Source organism: Halictus rubicundus, chromosome 14 (genome assembly GCF_050948215.1).
Source record: "Halictus rubicundus isolate RS-2024b chromosome 14, iyHalRubi1_principal, whole genome shotgun sequence".
Taxonomy (NCBI): domain Eukaryota; kingdom Metazoa; phylum Arthropoda; class Insecta; order Hymenoptera; family Halictidae; genus Halictus; species Halictus rubicundus.
Genome location: NC_135162.1, coordinates 7,265,667 through 7,287,460, shown reverse-complemented (window position 1 = coordinate 7,287,460; position 21,794 = coordinate 7,265,667). Strand labels below are relative to the sequence as shown.

Below are 21,794 nucleotides of genomic sequence, written 5' to 3'. Positions count from 1 at the left end.
TAAAGTATTTCGCATAAATAGCAATAAGATTTTAACATCTAATATGAATTAAAGTATTTCGCATAAATAGCAATAAGATTTTAACATCTAATATGAATTAAAGTATTTCGCATAAATAGCAATAAGATTTTAACATCTAATATGAATTGAAGTATTGAAATATCTATTACATATTTCATTACTTGCATAGTTGCACGTGCTGTCATAATCATGTATTTCTAACCTTTTCGTTTCATCGTGTGACACTGACATTTGAAATTTCAAGATGGCGACGTGTAAAACAGTCGACTGAAAATAGTAGTTGGCTACTATCGATTTAGTCAATAGTTTTTAGTCGATGGTACGCATCACTATCTGGTAAGCAGAATTCTGAAGCTATACTCATGGACCAACTTGCGAGCGCATGCGCATTGAAAATTTATTTAATTCTCAAGATTTCACTTTTGGCATTCCGGGTGTATGGGACGTTTGTTAATCTACGTATTATTTCGTTCGAGGTATTGAAGCAAACGGATCCAATAGAATTCTTTCAACTGCATGACGTTTCGGTGAGTAACGAGTTGAACTATTGGCTATTGGGGGCGTTCGGTGACCATTGCTGAGTACTATACTTGACGGCTGTGGTGCACGTCCCGTGTTGCAAGAGGAAAAACATTGTTTTGGAAATACGTGTGGCCAGAGTGTCCGCCCACTGTTTAAAAATGACGTCTCGCCTCGAAAAAGAACGTGCCAAACAGATCCAGGAAAAATGTCAAAACCTCTTGACGCAGATGCTGCGGGACGAAGACAACAAGTATTGTGTCGACTGCGATGCGAAAGGTTCGTCCATCAATTGTGAACATTTCCATCGATATTTCCTTGTCTACGATAGGTTTAAGCATTGTTTCGTCCATCCTCTACGTGTCCGAGAAAATTCAGCTTTTTTTCTCACAACCGATGATGCATGCGGGTCATCGATATCGATTTCAAAACGACCTAGTTTCATCTAACGAAACATTATAGATTTTTAATTCCCACTGTGACAAACTATAAATGACAGCGATCGTAGGTGAATACTACAAATGTCCTGTAGACGTCTCATTTCCTCGTGCATGCATATTCGATTAGGAATCATGTGCATCCCTGCTCTCTATCGGTTTTCGATAAATATTTTTACGAAAATGGTATTTTTTTTATACTTAAATATTTACGTATGTATAAACAATTGTCCAACCTTTTACTTATAATAATTCGTTAGAATTTCATTTTGATCTGTTTATATTTATAGATTGCATACAAATTAAATCATTCACCGTTTTAGTGCCTAATTTTTTCTAAATTCTTTCTAAACTGTTTTCGCACTGAAATGCTACGGCATTATTCACTGCACGACACTAAAATGGTTAAATCTATCTCGCAGATTGAAGATATACACATTCTTCAATTTTATGTTTTGTAGGACCAAGGTGGGCTAGTTGGAATCTAGGTATATTTTTATGCATTCGTTGCGCCGGGATACATAGAAATCTCGGAGTCCATATAAGCAAAGTTAAATCAGTTAACTTAGATACATGGACACCGGAACAAGTAGTGGTCTGTATATAGTAGCTTCGTCTTGTTAGATATTACTTGCAGATCGTTTCACAAAATACATTGTTCTTTTCAGAGTCTGCAGCAAATGGGTAACTCCCGAGCAAGAGCTGTATACGAAGCAAACCTTCCAGACAGTTTTCGAAGACCACAAACAGACTGTAGCCTCGAGAGTTTCATTCGTGCAAAGTATGAACACAAGAAGTACATAGCTAGAGAATGGGTACCACCACCTTTACCAAAGGTATAACTATATTTCCCTTTTAAAAATATATTTACAGACAAGATATAATTTATATACATGTCACTTATAGATAAATTGGGATAAGGAGCTCGACGAAGAAGCCGAAAGGCAACGTAGGCGAAAAAAGGAGACTTCAAAAACTACTAGTAACCAAACTATACTTCCACCCGTAAAGAAACCAGAAGTAGTGCCTCAGTTGCCAAAACCTAAGAGTTCTGTTAGCCCGAAACCCAATAGGGCTACCAATGCTGCTACTCTGGACTTACTGGGTTTAGGTAACTTACTATTATATGTTCGTTTATCACAAGGGTTTATATAAATTGCATTTTTAATGTATTCCGTATTTTTCTTAGATGCTCCTGCAGCGAATCAGTCGAACGTAAATGGTACTGGAGATGACATATTCTCTTCCTTCTTGTCTGCACCTCCGGCTTCTGTAGCTTCGACCAGTAGTAGTACCTCTAACACGCCTACAAACACATCGACTACTGTCAGTAAAAGCGAAGAGGAAAGTTTCTTCGATCAGCCAGCACCGTCACCTCAGGAAAAAAGTAAAATGACTAAGGACAGTATTTTGGCCTTGTATGGTACACCGAGTCATCAGCAATCTGCGATTTATGGTGTTCCTGGTACAATGAACATTTTAAATGCACTGTTTCGTTTGTAACTTTAGTATGTCTATCGTTATCGTATTTTCAGGTGGAATGTATCCTCAACAACAGCCTACTGTTCAATACAAACAAGTACCAAACATGGTAGCATTCGGCCAGCAAAGTAATTTCCCAAACCAACAAAGTTCCTTGACTCAACTTAACCATCTTCCTGCTCAAATGCCTGTTACGACTAATCAAATGCCTGTCAACCAGACTCAAATGACAGTGAATCCGAATTCGCTAGGATCCGTTGCAGCGAACTCTTTAGGGAACTGCATACAAATAGGTCAGATGCATCAAATGAATGGTGTGCCTAATCCTGCCATTGCGATGCAGTCTCAAATGGTATATACATTTTTATATTATACAATACACAGTAGACATTCGATTTAGCAGCGAACGACATGCAGTTTTTACTTTCTCGTTCTCTTAAATTAATTTTTCGTGATAATTACACAGGGTGATTCAGCTAAGTGTACCACCTAAATTACTTGATTGTATGCTACTCTTGAAACCATACAACTTGTAATGAACTAAGTTTATCCCTAGTTATCGATAACTATATTAATTGATGTATTTGTAGATGATGCAACTAGGACAGTCTAATATTAATAGCAACAATGGATGGAGTGGAATGTTATCACAAAATCTTCAACCCGCGCCTGGTAGTAATCCTTTTTTCAACTTACCAACACAGCAACGACAACAATCTGTCGGCTTTAGTGGTCAGGTGCGTCGTTTCTTTGGAATCTTGTATTTTCTTTCGTGTACTAACAATTTCAATTACTTATTAATATTGCAGTTACCGCAACAAATGTCTCAACTATCTTTGGGAGCTACTAATTTCTCAAGCACTCCGGGAAAGACTACTACTTCTACACTTTCCGGGCAGACGCTTTCCACCAATCTGTGGCAGTAAATGTTTTAAGGATATTATTAGTTGATTGATTATGTCGTTCAGTGTTGTACACTAGTGTCGAACGTTCGTTGCCCAACAAATTTATATATCCATATTAGTTTGGAAATTAATATGGAATATAACATAACCGAGACACGAAACAAAAAAAAAAGAAGGTACTCGAACGTTGCCATTTTCGAAAGGTAATGCGTAAATGTACACAGTACTTCGAGTCAGAAAATATTTTTCTTCTAAAGCTTCGCTAGCTTTCAACGTTATTGTTGGAAAAAAGAAATGGGAACTACGAATAATAATAAAACGAATTTTTGACTGATTGTAAAGAGTTATTCGTGACGTACAGTATATATGTATATGTATGTACTTGAGAACGTAATTATATTATTTGCTAAAATGGGTGCTTTTGTAACTACGTGATTAGTGTATTGTCAGGGTCCACTTTCATTATGGCAAAAAATATTTCATTATACTTAAACAAGTACAAGTATTTTTAGTCGAGTAAGCGTGTTTTGCGAGACAATTCGTTTTTACCCCTCCGAGATGCGAAGTTGAGACGAAGCACGTAATAGTTTCGTAATTTTTTCATAATTTATGCAACTTTGTTTGAAATGTCACATTAAACGATTTTAGAGACTAGAAACGTTTTCTAGCGAAACGTTATAATGTTTGTATACAATCAAAATGTATAAAATATGATACAAATTTTAGTTGCTGTTTTCACGTATAATCGATTTTAATTATTCGAAGAATGGAGAAGACAATGATGTCTTGTCCATGAAATTATCTATGCTATTGTGTTTGTACTTGAGTAGCGTGTTACTTAGATTGCTGAATTTCGACGTTGATTACATATTAAAGAAAATTTAGAACTTAATATTTTCCAGCAAGTATTATTGTTACTTCTTACGATACTGAGACTATTATCATCTCTTGATACTACCTAATGGCAGAGACTTAATGATGAAAAACACTCGACCAACACCCCTATACTTTATAAATACTTTGCATTTAATAAACAGCATTTTAGTTATAACAGTCCTAGAGTAATTAAAGCTTTCTACATTGAAAAAATGTCTGTAATTCGTTGCCATGTAACAACATAAATATTGAAACTTGACAATAAGTTCTGGACATATCCGACCCATTCATGCTTAATTCGATTTGTTTCTTCGTAAGTGATATTGAATCATGTTGCCACTAAATATAGAATATATTGAAAACATTTTTCACCGTATTCTTATAAATAATTACCAACAATCGTGTAATTTACGAGATAGCGGTTGAAAAAAAGATTAGGCCTTGTAACTTGCTGTTGTATTGAGAAAATCGGACAGAATTGTGAAATTGATACAAGTACAAATATACATTGTCAAGACGTAAAATACGAGAGATTTCTAAAATCAAAGAAATTCTTAACATGACGACGAGATCTGAGAGTACATTGTATTGATATAAATTAAAACGACCATAAAAAATATATAAAAGATATAGACGTGTATATTGAGGATTACATTTACAACAAATTTTAACTTCTGCGGCTTTTTAACTTTGAGTGGACGTTTTAAATCTTCGGAAGGTAAATACAAAAAAAAAAATATCGAAAAAGTTTAGATTTTCAAGACTTGTGTTTGAACAGTATATAAATTGATTTTTTTTTTAACTGCACACGAGAACTAAAAATTGTTTACAAACGTGTATTTAATTCACGATAAAATATGAAACGCCTGCTCGAAGTTAGAAGTTCATATATGTATCGAGCAGTGTTATATTATTAATACAGAACAAATTCTCAGGTGAAGGTAAAGTTATATGGCAAATATAAAAGAAAGCACTATAAGAAATCGTAAAATTGTATATTATAGTTGAATTGGTCCTGAGGTTTAACAAACCGAATGACATTCCGTCGTTAATTTTAGATTTTAACAAACTGAACATAAGCATTGTACTCCTCGACGAATCTATAATATTACAATTAGAGATTAACAGTTTTCGAACTGTCACGTATTCTTTACATTTTTTTATTATGTTTTTCGTAAGTGACGTTTTTAAATAAACAGTTCCAGCATTAAGAAACAAAAAAAGAAACAATTACAAATTACAATGTTCATATCCTCAGTGTTGTGTGCAATTAATATAAATTTAAATATAGTAAACGCCATCTACTATATGCGCCGATAGATAAAAATTATAATAATAAATTGCAGTATTTATGTTTCAAATAAACAGATGCTTCTCTTTTCTAAAATACATACAATTTCGTTATCGATTATTCAAATATTATTACACTCCATTCAAATGAAAATTGTACAATCATCGATTGCCGCGTATGTTTGCGCGTGTAGCTGGAGAAACTTACCGGAAGCCGCCATTTTGATTAGTAAATTGCGGGACGAGGAAGGCTCTTTCACTTCCTTGAAACGTCTTTTCCTTGACGCATCAAAGCCACGTGAAAACACCATGGACAAACCAGTAGTTTTGGCGAGAGTTATAAAGGTCCTAGGACGAACTGGCTCGCAGGGTCAGTGTACGCAGGTCAAAGTTGAATTCCTGGGAGAACAAAATCGACAAATTATCAGGAATGTAAAAGGACCGGTACGAGAAGGTGATCTCCTAACCTTACTGGAGTCGGAACGTGAAGCGAGAAGACTTCGGTAGAAGTATTTACCACCAGCGTCCGAAAACCGTCAGGAGTATCCTGATCATGGCGATACAATCCATTCCATCGACCGAAATGAAGCTCACACAACTATTCCAGTACCATAAGCAAACACGAACCAAAACTCTATGTCCATGAAGATGTCTGCGACTTCTGTAATAAACACTGGCTAATATTCTCCGAAGTATCTGCTTTCTTATTTTATCCTAATTATATTTTACTTTCATTCGTGTACTTTATTATTTCTATTTAATACTAGGTCAGTGCAGACATTCATGTCAGATTTTCTATTAAAATACAACAAGAAATCAGTTACGAACTTTTGCACTGACCTAATAATTGTATGAGGTAGTTTATTAGTTCAGAATACTAATACATACATTAAGATATCTAATACTTTTATTCACGTTCTATTATACATTATATTTACAATAGATAAATGCAAAACTCTTTATAAAACTATCTGTTTATAGGCATAGTCTTCCGTACAAGTCTTTACACGGCTCGTGTATATTATACACGAGTGTCGTTCGAAGTTCAATATGAAATGTCTGCATGTATGAAAGAATTCAATTTGTCAGGAATTGTTATATCCTTCTACGCTTGGGTGGTGGTGTATTGCGTGGACTCAGGGATGCTTTAGATATGCTATCAACGCTTTGTCTAGTTGGCCGTTTAGGTCCTCTCTTTAAACTTTCACGGCCAGACTCAGAGTCCTTACGTTCTTTCTTTACAGTAGACACTGAAAGAAAGAAATTATTAAATACTTCACGCATGTATTCCTCTTGCACGAGAAGATCGTAAACTTGTAGGTATCCATGCTCCACTACCTGATATCCCTACTTAATGTTACAAGTATTTCTCAATACCCCAAGTCGTTTGAAAACGAATGAACCTATCGAATTTGACTGGAACAGAACGATGCTGTCACAATCTCCTGCTATCCCTCCAGAACTCTATACCCCCACTACGCTAGTGTTAAGAGTAGGTTTCTGAGATCCTTTTGCCCCTCTGTCGAATTTTGTACCATCTTCTCGCGGATGAGGAATAGAATTATATTAAAAATAGAAATACACACTTATCTCTTCAAGATCATCTTTTCCTTTGGATGATCTCCCTTTTGAAGATTTGTAATCCTTCCTGATATCTTTCATGTCTCGAAGCTTGTCCTTTTTCATTTCTATATCCTTGACAAACTTCTTACACTCTTCCTTTTTTCTCTCAACATCTTTTGTTCCTTTAAGATCACGGAGGATGGTATCTTTTTTCATAGGGTCCTTAACATCTTTCTCTTTTTTCATTTCCTTGTATTTGTCCCTTTGTTCTTTCAACTTGAGTTCTGGTTCTTCTCGTTTCCTAGCTTTAAGCGTTCCCAAGAATTCTTGTTCGGGTAAAGAGAAATCTATCTCTTGATTGGGGAACGGCAAATCTTCCATATCGTCCTAAAATGATATACTTTTAACTTTACTCGAAACTTGGATGTACTACTTCTTAATACATTAATAAGTACCAATGCTATGAGGTCGTACATTGATTCCAAATGATCCCAAATCATTTTTAACGGTACATCTTTGTGGATGGCAGCTCGAAACTTTTCCCATATACAAACCATGTGGAAGTATTTATTCACACCTGCGAAAAAACATGTCTAATAAAATCTTATAAAATGAAAATAGAATCGTTCTGCAATGATATTATCAGTTATTGCTTTCAGGTGAAACCAATGTAAACATAACCTATAAAGACTCTACTATTGATTACTTCAAATCTTACCGACAGGTTTATGTCCGTTCATGGCAAAGAATAATTGAATTTCGTTTTCGACGTTCCATTCGATTTCGTCGGTGGGATTCTCTAACTGTTTCTCTTTCACGGCCATCATTGTAATTTACTAAATTGTCAATGCTGACAATCTGTCAATATCGTTGCATTTCCATTCTGGAGACAGTTAATAACATTATGATCTTCCCTAGTTAGCATCGCGTCCTTTGGGGTAATAACGAGACGTTGTGAAGTAGTAGACACTATTTTTCATCGAATAGCAACTCGATGAAGTCACGTGTCTGGAAACAAAGAGGACTGTGATTGGCTGCGCCTTAAAATGGTGGGGATGAAAATGAGATATTATCAAAATTGAAAACACATCCGCAAATGTGACAGTATTCTCACAGTACATATATATGCAATAGAAGGTGTGGAGCATAAGAACAATCTTACCAGCTAAAAACTTATTATTTATTTTACATAAAATGTATAAAAATGACAATTTACAAGGGCAAGAATATTTGAGCACACTATTAATATTTAGCTATAGACAACAGTAAAACCAAAACAGTCATATACGGTATGTGTATAACAATATTCATTAAAAAAATTAATGTAAACGTATTGGTCCATAACATAATAATAAAAGTATGAATTTATGTACAATACATATGCACGTTTCAGGTAGAACTTTACATTATTATACACAGCTTATTTCTCAGTATAACACCAACAGCTCGCAAAATGCATGAAAGTGTAGATGACATATGTAAAGCTATCGATGAAAATCTGCTGCGCAATCTAGAGCTAATGGAAGAGAAAATTAATGTTAACATGCAAATGGAAAATATGTTGCGCAATGGCCACATAGAGCTAGCTAAAGCTAAGTATATCCGTGGCAAAGAGAGTATAAGCGTCCTACAGATTCCAGATGATGAAGAGAAAGTAGTTACATTATTTGAATTAGAAACGAAGTTGACAGAAGAAACTGGCAAGATCATCCCAAATTTTGACTTAAGTTTAAAAAAGTTAGACAAAGATGGAGATGAAATTCCAGATCCTATAAAATGGTTCGGTGTTCTGGTCCCACAAAGTTTACGGATTGCACAAAAACGTTTTCAAGAGTCTCTTTTCCTTGCTGTAAGATCAGCGAATATTCAAGCAGAAATTGGCTCTGTATTAGAAAAGTTGAAGACCTTATATTTTTTGAAGAATGCTTATTGTACCACAGATAATAATACAAGTTAAAAATAATTGCGAGTGTCTAGAATTCATTTATCCCAATACCTTTCGTCATACACGTTTATTTGAATTATGAAACTAATATTCGTCTTCTAATCTGCGCGAAATAACAAGCAACTATTGAAGATTGCGTGCAACTTGTTACGTTAGCCAATAGAACTCGACGTTTTCTATCTTCTCGCCCAAAGAGCTGTCGTCATTGGCTAATCAAAATTGTGACGTTTCAGAATTAAGGTTACGTACGACGCGATTGGGTTAGGTTTGATCTAAAAGAAATTCCCGCCAATTGTTGCGTTTCAGTTCGAGTCTTTAATCGCGAGTAAATATTTTGTGTATTTTGTTGAATTGTTGTTAAATTTTGTTTCATCTATTGTAAATAAAATGGTAAGATATTTTATTCATGTAAATCATAAATTTATATGCATTAGAATGTACTGAAAATATTTACATGTCCTAAACTGAAACTAAATTAATGTTTCACAGTTAAAGATATTTTAATAGATATAATTTACGAGATATTTTCCAATTTCCCGATTTTCTGTATTATTTGTATTTTTTAGGATAACAGTAGTTCCCCGGTTCGTTCCGAAAGGCAAGCAGAGGCAATGACATCCCCTGCGCCAGATATAGATGAACCCTTTGAGGATGAATCTGATTTACTTGGCAATGACAATGACATTATTCAGGAAGAGCAGGAAGAAGATGGAGAAGAGTTGTTTGGGGATAATATGGAAGAGTAAGACCTTTTGTTGCATGGAAGTTAACCCTTTTAGTGCCAGATCTACGAGGTCCATGCGAAGAGTGCCATAGCCCTTAAACGCATAGGGCAGATACATAGGCCCGTGGCAGTTCTCGCATAGGTACCGAAGGCTGAGTTAAAAGGATTAAATAATCGTTTCATTGCTAACTTTGTTATAATATTCCAGCGATTATCGTCCCATGCCAGCTTTAGACAGATACGATCCTGATCTGGTCGACGATGAAGCCTACTCTGAAATGTCACAAGGCGAACGTGCAGCTGCTGAATCTGCCATGCATAAAAGAGACAGAGCAGCAGGCATTGTCAGAGATGATAGATATTTGCTTTACGGTACATGTTTTCTCTATTAAGAACTCGTAATAGAAATACCTGCATTTAATAATACGTGTACTCATACATTTGTATATTGAAGATGAAAGCGACGAAGATGAAGTACAAACACGCAAGCGACGTATGGCTGAGAAGGCTGCAACAGGTGAAATAGAAGATGTAGAGGTAAGTGTATTTATTGCCTTTCTTATTGTTCAATGTGAAATAATTTTTATCATTTTATTTCAGATGATCGAATCCATCGAAAATTTAGAAGATACCAAAGGTCACTCAGTTAAAGATTGGGTATCAATGCTGGGGCCCAGGACAGAAATTTCTAATCGGTTTAAAAGTTTCTTACGTACACATACCAATTCAAAAGGACAGTACATGTACAAGGAAAGAATTCGGCATATGTGCGAAAGTAATCAAGTAATGAATCTTCTCTCACTAATTAGAATTACGAGAGATAATGTTTATATTTATAAAATAATTATTCTCATTTCTTAACAGGCCAGTTTCATTGTGGAGTTCCCTATTCTTGCTAGTAAAGAACACGTTTTGGCCTACTTTTTGCCAGAAGCACCGTTTCAAATGTTGGAAATATTCGATGAAGTAGCAAAGGAATTGGTACTCACCATCTTCCCCAGTTACGAAAGAGTCACGACTGAAATTCACGTCAGGATATCAGAATTACCTTTAATAGAAGAGATCCGTACATTTAGGTAAAAGATAATCGCACGCCGAGTACAATACATTTAATATTCACGAAATTACTAATTTATTATTAATATCAGGAAGTTGCATTTAAATCAACTGGTACGTACCCTGGGTGTTGTAACCGCGACAACGGGAGTAATGCCACAATTATCAGTTGTAAAATACGATTGTACAAAGTGTGGATATGTGCTTGGTCCGTTCGTACAAAACCAAAATGCTGAAGTTAAGCCCGGATCTTGTCCTGAGTGTCAAAGCATCGGACCTTTTATGGTAAAACTGTCATATTAATAATTTTTAAGGTATAAAGGTTCTATAACTGTGTGTATTTATACAAAATTTCGTTAACAATGTGTACACAGATTAATATGGAGCAAACAATCTATAGAAATTACCAAAAAGTTACAATCCAAGAATCGCCAGGTAAAATTCCTGCAGGTAGAATACCTAGGAGTAAAGAATGCATTCTTCTATCGGATCTCTGCGATCGCTGTAAGCCAGGCGACGAAGTAGACGTCACAGCGATTTATACGAACAACTATGATGGTTCATTAAATACAGAACAAGTAAGAGAACAATATTATTAGATCAGTGTGAACTTTTACACTGACCTAATAATTTTAGGAATTTTACATTGAACACAGTACTAAACGGTATTCTCGTTGCACCAGGGTTTCCCGGTGTTCGCAACGGTACTCCTAGCAAATCATCTACAAGTGAAAGACTCGAAAGAAATCGTAGAATCTCTAACCGAGGAAGATATTTCTAGCATTATTTCATTGAGCAAAGATCATCGAATTTTCGATCGCATTGTCGCGAGCATCGCACCATCGATTTATGGGCATGAGTATTCAAAAAGAGCTCTAGCGTTGGCAATATTTGGGGGTGAACCGAAGAATCCCGGTACTTTAATTTTTCACATTACATTCAACCACACTTTCTCGATTAATAAGACTAATCGTTACTCTTATAAATGCGTAGGTAACAAACATAAAGTAAGAGGAGACATTAACGTGTTGATGTGTGGTGATCCAGGAACAGCTAAGTCTCAGTTTTTGAAATACATCGAAAAGGTTGCACCGAGAACAGTATTCACTACAGGTCAGGGAGCTTCGGCTGTTGGTTTAACTGCTTTTGTAAGGAAATCGCCAACAACTCGAGAGTGGACTTTGGAAGCTGGTGCTCTGGTACTTGCTGATCACGGAATCTGCCTCATCGACGAGTTTGATAAGGTAGACAAATATTTTTTGTAAACGTTCTTAGCAGCATTTCATGATTACCATTCTTATAGATGAATGATCAAGATAGGACGTCTATACACGAAGCTATGGAACAACAAAGTATTTCTATTTCAAAAGTAGGAATCGTTACATCTCTCCACGCCAGGTGCTCGGTAATAGCTGCATCCAATCCTATCGGAGGAAGATACGATGCTAGCATGACGTTCTCGGAAAATGTAGATTTATCGGAACCGATTCTGTCTCGTTTCGATATTCTCTGTGTAGTAAAGGATGAAATTGATCCTATGCAGGATAGACACTTAGCCAAGTTTGTTGTCAATTCTCACATCAGACATCATCCGGCAAATTCAGAAAAAACAATCGCTCCAGAGGAGAATACAAATGATATATCCATTCCGCAAGATCTTTTGAAGAAATATATAGTTTATTCCAAACAGAATGTTCATCCTAAATTGACGAATATCGATCAAGACAAAGTGGCAAAGTTGTACAGTCAGTTGAGACAAGAAAGCTTGGTAAATGAAACAAGTATTAATTCAATTGGTTCAATTACAATCATTTCAATATTGATGAACGCAACTATTGTTTTTATCAAAATGTTTTAGGCAACTGGAAGTTTACCAATTACTGTAAGACACATAGAAAGTATTATACGTATGTCTGAAGCGTGCGCGAAGATTCATTTGCGGGATCATGTTCAAGATACTGATATCAATGTTGCCATCAGAATGATGCTTGATAGTTTCGTCGATACACAGAAATATTCAGTAATGAAAAGTATGCGACAGGTAGGTGCTTCGGTTCGAATGATTAATACAATTAGAGTGACTTTATTAAAATATAACAAATATTTTGTTGTTTCTTTACAGACATTCCAGAAATACTTATCGTATAAGAAAGATCACAGTGAACTTTTGTATTACATACTGAGACAAGTTACATTGGACACATTAGCATTTCAGAAAGCGATACACGGAAATCGCATTACAGCAATCGAAATTTCGGAGAAAGATCTATTAGATAGGGTAATTTATTTTCTTCGACGTACTTTTATTATAGATCTATATAATAACTACAACATATATATATATACATAAAAATATATATATTGTGTACATGTATTGTTTAATCCACATTTTCGTTTCGTTTTAGGCTAAACAAATTGACATATACAATCTTCATCCATTCTATGAAAGTGATATTTTCAAATCGAACAACTTTGTATATGATTCCAAGAGAAAAGTGATAATCCAAACACTTCCTGAGAATATTGATGACTAACAAACGTTAAATTATGTATATGAATATATTTTGATCTGATATAAAAGTATTTTTTATATTAGACTATCATCTGATTGCATTTTACTCATTTTTATACGTTTCTATCTCATTTTTCTGTGTTTCTAAATAAATGATTCCTATTGGAGATAAAAAACTTATTCCCGTTTTCTATTACAAACGTTTACTAAATTAGGTAGGTATTGATGCTACATATAATACAAATAATAATATTAAACTACAAGACACCTTGTACAAACTATTATTTAAAGTGTAATTTACATATAAGTACCTTAGTTATTTAAATTTTGTACAGCAAAGCTTATCATACATGTATTTGCAGTGAACTGGTAAATTACCTTGTAAATAATTAAAAACACTTCTTCATATGCGATAAAATTCTTAAAATGTGTGTAGACAAAGTGGCTTTGTGTAAAACAGGAAGTTGCTGTTCTACAAAGTAATTAATCAATGTTTTCACAGTCAGAACGTAATGTTGTTTAAACATACCTTGAGTGTTATTTCTTTTTAGAACGGTTACTACTACTACTGCTATTGCTACAACTACTGCTACCGCTGCTGCTACTGGAAAGACTGTCGGTAGAGTCCGATTCACTGTCCGACGACGAGCTACTACTACTGCTATCGTTACTACTGCTGGAACTGCTGCTTTCAGCACTAGAGTTTGTATCACTGGAACTGCTGGATTCTTTCTTCATTTTTTTATGCTGACGACTCTTCTTGACTTCTTTCTTTTGCTCTACACTGTAACATATTCGTTCGTTTTATTGTTTATCGATTGCAGTGATTATAACATATGTGTTTATAGAAATGTGAGTAGCGATGATTGAAGAAGTGACTGAAGAAGAAGTTGGTCTGCTGTGATTGTCAGGTTCTAATTAGATATAGAGGAAGCTGTTCAATGCAGAAGAAGAAATGTTTCACGGGCCACATTATCAGCACACCTGATCTAAATTTAACACATTGAGTATGGTGCCCTGCTTGCTCAACGTGCTACCATAGCCAGCACATTTTTGAGCATGCCGAAAAAAGCTTAGTACAATGCATACAAGCCCTTTCTCGCTTCACATTTTATAAGCATTAAAACAAGATATGTCGTGACCTGTACACAGTGCGTTAATGGAGTTTATAATTTTTTAATAAATTACATAGTGGTCTCTTCTCGTTGTTTCAAGGCCTTCTTCAATTGTGTTGTACGCGAAGATCTGTGCAAAAATTTCCTCTTTCCTTTGCATTCGTAGCTCCAATGTCCCATTTCCAAACATTTCTGACATCGCATTCCTTGAGGGTATGGATTGCTGATGGTGTAATAGCAAAAAATTATACCTCAGTTAGTGCTACATGCAATACTGTGTTTATTACTATTATATTATTAAAAGATTAATATATGTGTGTATAATATATAAATTTCATACTAACTTTTTTTTTATCATTTTCAAGCCGTTCGAACTCATTTTACACTGTTAATCATACTTTAAAAAGTTTAATTCACCAACTTCCGTTTGTTGTCCGAAAATGTGAAAACTGTTAAACAAAGTTTGTTTACAGTGTTATAGGTTATTTTTGCGGTAATAGAAAAGCTTCGATACGCCGCGCCACAATACCATAATACAAACACAATTGCTTTTGAAATGTTTGTTATATAGAATATACTATGCAGTACTAAGTAATATTTAAGTTTTCGCAAAACTATGTATAAAGTTATTACTATGAAATGTTATAATTATATTACATTTGTATTGTGTATATAGTTATTCGTTTGAGAAATAGCTGTTTTCGAAACTGTATATTTAAGTAGGTTTTTCTAGAAAACGATTATTTACATACATATCTTTTAACAGCCAATGACCGTTTGCATTCTCGTTGAATGCATATATAGGGTGAGCCAATAAATATGAAACAACAACTTGACTTTTCGCTCGGAATCGTTTACTATTCGTATAACGGCTATTTATCGTTTACTATAAATTTATGAAGAATTATTGGGAATTATGGCAATTTATGAAGAAAATGATTTACACTTAACAGAGAACATTTGTAAAAACATAGAATTAAAGGTTCATCAAAATCTTTTGAGTACAAATTATGAAATACTGGAACAAAGAAAGACAGTATTAAAAGAAGAACGGACGAAAATGGTAAAAGGACAATAAGAATGAATTATTATTATTATGAATTTTATATATATATTAATCAATAAACTTCTATTGAATTTGTTATAGAACAATATAAATTCTACTGTATGGACAGTAGAAGATAAATTTTGTAACGAAGTGTGGGACTTTTACTTGCAACATAATTTTAACATTATCTTCAAGCCATATCCTAATATCACAGAAATAATTGAATGTCATAATTGTAAATACAGTACTGTACCATACAATTATGCGAAATCTATTAATACAATTGAGGAAGATAAAATTACGGAATTGAAAAATGAAATCGATAATATTAATAATCAAAGAACATGCATTCATAATGAAGATATTGAAGAAAGCATAACAAATGCTATGTACATCTTAGATAATTTAAAATCATTTTCGGAAGAAATATTACACCTTATAAGGTACTGCGGTTTTAAATTATTTGAAAAGATTGATCATTTTTATTTATGAAAATAATTTGTATTGTTTGGCCATTTGTATGTGAATTTTAGATTAGTAAACTCTTTAGAAAATTCGCAAAATGTTTGCAATACACTTGCATATAAAAAACCAAAAACAAATAAAGGATTTAAGAGTGCCGAAAAATATTTAAAGAATCGCCCTATCATAACAATTGGAGAGAATGTTGCAACATCTTCAAATAACTTTACGAATATTAATACTCCTAAAAAGGTTGACAATCAAAAATTAAAAATATGTAAAGGATTTAAGGGCGCCGAAAAATATTCGAAGAACCACCCTATCACAACAATTGGAGAAAATGTTGCAACATCTTCGAATAACTTCACGAAAATTGCTGATACTCCTAAAAAGGTTGAAAATAAATTTGATTAGATAGTTATTTATTTTGGTTAATGAATATTTTTGACAATTCTTATCTATTTTTCTAATTACAGCGTCCACGCGTGATAAGCAACATACGACTTGGAAAATTTACTTTAAAAAAGCAAAGTATCGTTTCTTTGAAACTTAAAAAGTAATAAATAAATGAAGGACACTGAATAAAATATATTGATTAAGGTAAAATCGTGATGCAATTATGTTTTACATTAAGTTATAAATAATTATACGAAAGGTCAATTAAATGAAAGGTCAAAAAACGTTTATAGCGTATTTATTTATTTAGAAATATACAGCATCCTATATGATTAGTCATATACATGGTATTACATTAATATTATTATTCTGAAATTATATATATATATATCATACTTAATAGACTATTCAACAAGATTATAATTTGAGAATAGCTATTTCTTTTTATTATACAAATTTAGTCATTTCCCAATCATATAATAGTGTATTACTTATGTCTTTTTAAAACTGTTGAACAGTTTATCACAACAATTTGTATTGTAGCACTCCTTTTGGCAACATTTGCGTGTATTCTGAAACTTATTTAATACCTTACGTATATATAATAGACATACACATTTAGTCTTAATAAAACGATTTAAATAATACCGTAGAACCAAAATTTTGTACATGTCTTTAGCGATACGGATAAATGTTATAGAAATGTCATAAATTATATATACGACTACTAATACATACATATATAACATACACGTAGATACAATGAAAAAGTAAACATCGAGTTGAACTTTACAAATTGACATTAATATTTTGGATCAATAATTAAATAATTGTAGGTATATATATATATGTTAATTGTACATATATAAAAGTCACTTGATTAAGAAAGAAAATTTAATACGAAATCTGGCGAAATTTTCATTATGCAATGTTATTATCAACCTTTTATTATTTTATGGACAAATTGTAGAAATTTGAAAGACAAAGTCTTATAATGCAAATACATTACCATAATTATATTCTAGAAACATAACTAGCATAGAAAAACTGTAAATAGACACATAACAAATTATACATTTACATATACATCAATATGTAATTATAGAATAGACATATTACAACTTCTTAATTACAATTAAAAGTTTACTAAGTTCCATTTTACTTTTCAAATATTTCCATGTACTTTCAATAGCATCGATTTTCCGTTTGTTTTTCAATTGAAATAGAATTTGAGTAGCACTAATTAAGAGGTAAAATATATTTATATATTTTTATATTTTATAATACATTAATGTAATATCAATTACAGTTACAATTAATATAAGTAAAATAGTGCTAATTTTTTAACGTCTTATTGCACAGCCATTGCATAATAAACAAATTATGAAAAAATATTTCTAATTCAGCTATTATGTTATAAATGGCAAAATAGTATACTGGTATTGTTTATCGAGTCATACGTGTGCAAGAGCATGTTATACGTTTAAAAAATCAATATATCCTCACCTATAAATAAAATCCATTCATTGAAGTATTATAGGTGTGATACAGAGTATATATCATATAAACATGTATATATTTGTAAAAAATAATAATTCAATTAAAATACACACACGCGCGCACGCGTACACATAAATACACAATGTGCACAGTTCAATGAAGTAACTAAAATAAAACCATATTACCTTAATTATACGTATAGTAAATTATTATGTATGGAACTTAGCAAAAAACAATGTTACAAGAATACAATGCTAATACTATATAATTGTATGCTTAGGTTTGGCAGCTTTTTCAATGAATGAGAGCACATTAATAATTCAATTATAAATTTTAATTGCATTAACAGTTAGAATGATAACTTACTAATTAATTAAAAGAACACATATGCCATTTAATCTTTAACTACATTGTAGGAGTATACACTTAAATATAGTTTATAATTGCCACTGATTATTGCAACTTATGTAGCAAATGCAAAAGTAAAAATTACTGTTAAAATATAGTGCTATTATCATATAATGTACTTTTTTTCTTCATGATACATCAGCTTTTTTTATCATTTTTTTTTAAAGTGCTTTGATATAAAATCGTTTACATTTAATCTTAGAAGTAAAAAAAATAATACATAATTCATTACAGTCTGCTAAATCATATAAGTAGCTATCTTTCATATTTTCGAACAGCAACAATTTCGAAAGTTTTCACTATTAAAATTTCCAACAGATAATAACATGTTGCACAGTAATTAACAACAAGCCCCATATTATCGTATAATTTTTCAGCAAAATTTGTTCATTCATATGGCAATGAATAGCAGTAACTAAAATCTAAATTGATTGATGCCGATTCTTAATTTTTATGTCTTCTCAAATGAATCAATTTTATCTTACTTCTTTGCGTTTAATACAATTTTCAAAAATAATAATTACGTGTCTAAGAATAGTATTTTCAGGTATCTGTGTATAATTGAAAACTTATGGGTTCTGCTACAAAATTTTATATGCTAGATTAATTTCAGAAATTATAAGATAACTGTTATGCAAAGTGTATATAACATACTAATTAAAACGTATTACATCAACCATTATTACAGTTCATTGTATTATTAAATAACATACATACGAGTGGAGTATTATAAACTATGCTTTATACTAATAAAAGTGTCCGTATAATTTATATTATTACTGTATCTAAAATATCTCATTATTAGAGGTGTGCCAGAGCCCGATGTCTACGGGTTCTCGCACACCTCTACTTATTATGATTTTATTCTTTTATAGTTTCTTTAGTCATTGTGCAGATTTCCAAAGTCAGCACCAATTTCATAATATATCTGTACATACGTTTCTCCATCTTTATATTGAAAACGGTATCTCTATTCATTTCATGAGAATACATATTTTCATATATTATATGTATATTGATAATATTCCATAGAATTTTTATTGGTGTGAGATCATTATGGTGAGAATTTAAGTTAATAAATATTTGTATCAAATATCATTTGTTTCTGTATCACTCTTACTAAGAATCGACATCCAATTCATACAAAAGACAATTTTCTAATTTTGTTACATAGATCGATAAGGACCTTGCATTTTCAAATATTGAATCACTATAGAAGGGCCTCCGACAACTATTTCAGGCGGGATTTGCGAGAGTGGACAATTTTCAATTGACATAATACTGAGATTTGTGCACAAAGCTAATTCGAATGGTAAGTTATGCAAGTTTGCGTTATCGTTTATGTACAGTGACTCTAAATTTTCCAACGTGCCAATTTCCTCAGGTAAATAGTTAAGATTATTCTCACCTACGCTTAAGTATGTTAAATTTGTCAAATTACCAATCGCTCTTGGCAAGGTAGTCACCTGGTTACTTTGTAAGATTAATGTCTGCAAGTCTCGTAGGAAACCAATCTCATTGGGTAAAGAATCGATCTTATTCTCCTCAAGATCTAATACTCTGAGCTTGCGTAAGTTTGCTATGCTGGCAGGAATACGTTTCAACAAATTGTTTGAAAGTATCAAGACTTCCAAACTCTGAAGGCATTGAATATCGTCTGGAATCTTTGTTAGTTGATTCGTACCCAAATTCAATTCGACCATTTTCACCCATGTACCAATATCTAAAGGCAGAGCAGTTAATTGGTTTTCCTTCATGTTTAACTTTGTCAGATTTTTTGCTCTGGAAAAAATACCGTATGGTATTTTATCGATCTTATTATGTTCCAAATTGATGGAATAAACATTCGTAAATTGGGCTGGTCCTCCCGATGGATATGCAGTGAAGGCATTTCTGGACAGTGTGATCGACGTCAAATCAGAAAGACTCGACAGCAGCCCGTCAGGCAGTTGGCACACTTGGTTTCCTTCGACGCTGAACTCGTCCATTAACTTACAGTTTGCCAATGATTTTGGGATATTAGTTAATCTATTGTATCTAAGACCTAATCTCGTTAAAGAAACTAAATTCCCAATTGTATCAGGAATATCCAACAGCTCGTTGTGCTGCAGATCGAGAGTAGACAATTGGACGCAATTCCCAATCTCTTCGGGCAGGTGCTCTAAATGATTATGGGACACGTCGAACGTTATCAAATTGACCAACTTTCCGATACCCGCCGGAAGTTCCCTGATCTTGTTCTCCCTCAAGCTGAGCATTGTTAGATTTGTCAAGTTTCTAATGTTGTTGCTAACGTATTTGACTCGATTGAAGCGCAAATACAGAGTTGTCAGGCTAGTCAATTTATAAACAACATCAGGTATTTCGTTCAACTTATTATGCCTGAGGTCCAGTACTCGCAACGACTTCAGATTTTCTAATGTGCTCGGCAAACTGGTCAGCGAGTTTTCACTCAAAGCCAATGTCTCTAGATTCGCCAGGTAACCGATCTCCGGTGGTAACGTTGCCAGTTTGTTACCATACAAATAGAATTCGACCAGGTGCGTCAAGTCGCGCACGGTGCTAGGGAGATGCGTGATGCTCGATTTACTTAAATCCAGCCGTTTCACACACTCGTCCCTGCATCTAACGAACTCTTTGGCGACGTCTAAATCGGCCTGGATCGGTTTACCTTTTTTCGTAGTGGGTTTCGGCTTGTTGGACTCAGGGTGTTTGACAGTTACCGTTTTCTTGGTGTCGGGGCCTGCTATAGACGCGGAGGACAGCTTTTTTTCTTTCATCTGCTCCTTAATGTCCCGCAGGGCGGATACGTCCTCAGGCATGTCGGCTGTGCAGGTGGTTAGACCACAGCCTTCCAAATATTCAGGAATATCCTGTTCCTTCATGTAAAAGGTCGGAAGACCGTCCTCCAGTTCCCTACGGTCCCTCTTCACCTCGGACAAACACACCGTTGAAATGTTACCCACACCTGTCCAGTATTTGTTCGACTTTTTCATAACCTAACCACTACCCAAGCTACGATTACTTCGCGAATATCTCCGCGTACTTCTTCTACGACATCATATACTTTTTTATCAAATTTCGTACTTTACAAGTATTGACATATCGATGTTACACACTGCACGTAGCGCAAACGCGAATTAGTTGATGGGAGACTCGATGAACAATGAACGTTCAACCACGAAGTACAAAATGGAAACTCTGTTGGAAAGGTTTGTCGTTAGTGTTCTCGAATCTGATGACCCTCGCGTACTACATACGTGCAGACAGTGTTGCCGCTTCTTTCAGTTCGTTTTTCCATTCGTTGGGAAAGTAGATTGAAATAGTGATGGGCACTATCGACTAAAAACTATCGACTAAGTCGATAGTAGCTGTTACTATTTTCAGTCGACTGATTTTACTGAACTATCGACTGAATTTTGAAGTGGTGGGGTATTACTTTGGTTCACTGCTTTACTGAACCAAAGATTTCCTCTCTGACTGAATTATCGACTGATTTATGCAGCGGTAGAGCGGGCGGAGCTATCAACTGATT

At 33.8% G+C, this 21,794-nt stretch overlaps 8 protein-coding genes across 9 annotated transcripts; 5 read left to right on the top strand and 3 right to left on the bottom strand.

Moving 5' to 3' along the window:
* The first annotated feature begins 540 nt into the window (after positions 1 to 540).
* LOC143361115 (stromal membrane-associated protein 1) lies at positions 541 to 3,539 on the top strand. The gene is made up of 8 exons (XM_076800389.1): positions 541 to 819; positions 1,439 to 1,572; positions 1,646 to 1,813; positions 1,884 to 2,088; positions 2,167 to 2,442; positions 2,513 to 2,811; positions 3,050 to 3,196; positions 3,269 to 3,539. Exons 1-8 carry the CDS (start codon positions 702 to 704, stop codon positions 3,383 to 3,385), a joined length of 1,464 nt encoding a protein of 487 aa, XP_076656504.1. The 5' UTR covers positions 541 to 701; the 3' UTR covers positions 3,386 to 3,539.
* Positions 3,540 to 5,766: 2,227 nt separating this feature from the next.
* LOC143361127 (small ribosomal subunit protein eS28) lies at positions 5,767 to 6,222 on the top strand. Its single transcript, XM_076800418.1, has one exon. The coding sequence runs from the start codon at positions 5,840 to 5,842 to the stop codon at positions 6,035 to 6,037; it is 198 nt and encodes a 65-aa protein (XP_076656533.1). The 5' UTR covers positions 5,767 to 5,839; the 3' UTR covers positions 6,038 to 6,222.
* LOC143361122 (uncharacterized) lies at positions 5,805 to 8,073 on the bottom strand. Its single transcript, XM_076800413.1, has 4 exons — positions 7,812 to 8,073; positions 7,549 to 7,670; positions 7,117 to 7,480; positions 5,805 to 6,780 (listed from the first exon to the last, which is right to left on the bottom strand). The coding sequence occupies exons 1-4, from the start codon at positions 7,918 to 7,920 to the stop codon at positions 6,626 to 6,628; spliced, it is 750 nt and encodes a 249-aa protein (XP_076656528.1). The 5' UTR covers positions 7,921 to 8,073; the 3' UTR covers positions 5,805 to 6,625.
* A 133-nt stretch (positions 8,074 to 8,206) lies between these two features.
* On the top strand, positions 8,207 to 9,056 carry LOC143361125 (vacuolar ATPase assembly protein VMA22). Its single transcript, XM_076800416.1, has 2 exons — positions 8,207 to 8,382; positions 8,487 to 9,056. Exon 2 carries the CDS (start codon positions 8,547 to 8,549, stop codon positions 9,048 to 9,050), a length of 504 nt encoding a protein of 167 aa, XP_076656531.1. The 5' UTR covers positions 8,207 to 8,382; positions 8,487 to 8,546; the 3' UTR covers positions 9,051 to 9,056.
* A 354-nt stretch (positions 9,057 to 9,410) lies between these two features.
* On the top strand, positions 9,411 to 13,495 carry Mcm2 (DNA replication licensing factor Mcm2). Of its 2 annotated transcripts, XM_076800362.1 has the most exons (14): positions 9,411 to 9,428; positions 9,605 to 9,780; positions 9,971 to 10,134; positions 10,217 to 10,299; positions 10,363 to 10,545; positions 10,627 to 10,838; positions 10,911 to 11,103; positions 11,193 to 11,396; positions 11,502 to 11,733; positions 11,812 to 12,062; positions 12,122 to 12,586; positions 12,677 to 12,859; positions 12,941 to 13,096; positions 13,224 to 13,495. In XM_076800362.1, the coding sequence occupies exons 1-14, from the start codon at positions 9,426 to 9,428 to the stop codon at positions 13,350 to 13,352; spliced, it is 2,634 nt and encodes an 877-aa protein (XP_076656477.1). In that variant the 5' UTR covers positions 9,411 to 9,425; the 3' UTR covers positions 13,353 to 13,495. The 2 variants fall into 2 exon arrangements, with proteins under 2 accessions (XP_076656477.1, XP_076656478.1); XM_076800363.1 differs by lacking the exons at positions 9,411 to 9,428; positions 9,605 to 9,780 and adding an exon at positions 9,856 to 9,904.
* Positions 13,381 to 15,094, bottom strand: LOC143361126 (uncharacterized). Its single transcript, XM_076800417.1, has 3 exons — positions 14,790 to 15,094; positions 14,519 to 14,668; positions 13,381 to 14,114 (listed from the first exon to the last, which is right to left on the bottom strand). The coding sequence occupies exons 1-3, from the start codon at positions 14,822 to 14,824 to the stop codon at positions 13,868 to 13,870; spliced, it is 432 nt and encodes a 143-aa protein (XP_076656532.1). The 5' UTR covers positions 14,825 to 15,094; the 3' UTR covers positions 13,381 to 13,867.
* Positions 15,095 to 15,226: 132 nt separating this feature from the next.
* Positions 15,227 to 16,632, top strand: LOC143361121 (uncharacterized). The gene is made up of 4 exons (XM_076800412.1): positions 15,227 to 15,508; positions 15,593 to 15,936; positions 16,027 to 16,348; positions 16,432 to 16,632. Exons 1-4 carry the CDS (start codon positions 15,362 to 15,364, stop codon positions 16,513 to 16,515), a joined length of 897 nt encoding a protein of 298 aa, XP_076656527.1. The 5' UTR covers positions 15,227 to 15,361; the 3' UTR covers positions 16,516 to 16,632.
* Position 16,633: 1 nt separating this feature from the next.
* LOC143361110 (leucine-rich repeat protein soc-2 homolog) lies at positions 16,634 to 21,473 on the bottom strand. The gene has a single exon (XM_076800373.1). It carries the CDS (start codon positions 21,253 to 21,255, stop codon positions 19,426 to 19,428), a length of 1,830 nt encoding a protein of 609 aa, XP_076656488.1. The 5' UTR covers positions 21,256 to 21,473; the 3' UTR covers positions 16,634 to 19,425.
* Between the last annotated feature and the right edge of the window lie 321 nt (positions 21,474 to 21,794).

Excerpts from the sequence above, each read along its gene's own strand:
- LOC143361122 (XM_076800413.1), bottom strand. The coding sequence starts at position 7,920 with ATGATGGCCGTGAAAGAGAAACAGTTAGAGAATCCCACCGACGAAATC. Across the intron at positions 7,671-7,811 it reads GAACGGACATAAACCTGTCG|GTGTGAATAAATACTTCCAC; the intron begins GTAAGATTTGAA and ends GTTTTTTCGCAG. Across the intron at positions 6,781-7,116 it reads AGATGATCTTGAAGAGATAA|TGTCTACTGTAAAGAAAGAA; the intron begins GTGTGTATTTCT and ends TCTTTCTTTCAG.
- Mcm2 (XM_076800362.1), top strand. Across the intron at positions 12,063-12,121 it reads TCATCGACGAGTTTGATAAG|ATGAATGATCAAGATAGGAC; the intron begins GTAGACAAATAT and ends CCATTCTTATAG. Across the intron at positions 13,097-13,223 it reads AGAAAGATCTATTAGATAGG|GCTAAACAAATTGACATATA; the intron begins GTAATTTATTTT and ends GTTTCGTTTTAG.
- LOC143361110 (XM_076800373.1), bottom strand. The coding sequence starts at position 21,255 with ATGAAAAAGTCGAACAAATACTGGACAGGTGTGGGTAACATTTCAACG.
- LOC143361115 (XM_076800389.1), top strand. The coding sequence starts at position 702 with ATGACGTCTCGCCTCGAAAAAGAACGTGCCAAACAGATCCAGGAAAAA. Across the intron at positions 820-1,438 it reads TGTCGACTGCGATGCGAAAG|GACCAAGGTGGGCTAGTTGG; the intron begins GTTCGTCCATCA and ends TATGTTTTGTAG. Across the intron at positions 1,573-1,645 it reads GGACACCGGAACAAGTAGTG|AGTCTGCAGCAAATGGGTAA; the intron begins GTCTGTATATAG and ends TGTTCTTTTCAG.
- LOC143361127 (XM_076800418.1), top strand. The coding sequence starts at position 5,840 with ATGGACAAACCAGTAGTTTTGGCGAGAGTTATAAAGGTCCTAGGACGA.
- LOC143361121 (XM_076800412.1), top strand. The coding sequence starts at position 15,362 with ATGGCAATTTATGAAGAAAATGATTTACACTTAACAGAGAACATTTGT. Across the intron at positions 15,937-16,026 it reads GAAATATTACACCTTATAAG|ATTAGTAAACTCTTTAGAAA; the intron begins GTACTGCGGTTT and ends TGTGAATTTTAG. Across the intron at positions 16,349-16,431 it reads TTGCTGATACTCCTAAAAAG|CGTCCACGCGTGATAAGCAA; the intron begins GTTGAAAATAAA and ends TTCTAATTACAG.
- LOC143361126 (XM_076800417.1), bottom strand. The coding sequence starts at position 14,824 with ATGAGTTCGAACGGCTTGAAAATGATAAAAAAAAA. Across the intron at positions 14,669-14,789 it reads TTGAAAATGATAAAAAAAAA|CAATCCATACCCTCAAGGAA; the intron begins GTTAGTATGAAA and ends TTACACCATCAG. Across the intron at positions 14,115-14,518 it reads CAACGAGAAGAGACCACTAT|TGTAGAGCAAAAGAAAGAAG; the intron begins GTAATTTATTAA and ends AATATGTTACAG.
- LOC143361125 (XM_076800416.1), top strand. The coding sequence starts at position 8,547 with ATGCATGAAAGTGTAGATGACATATGTAAAGCTATCGATGAAAATCTG.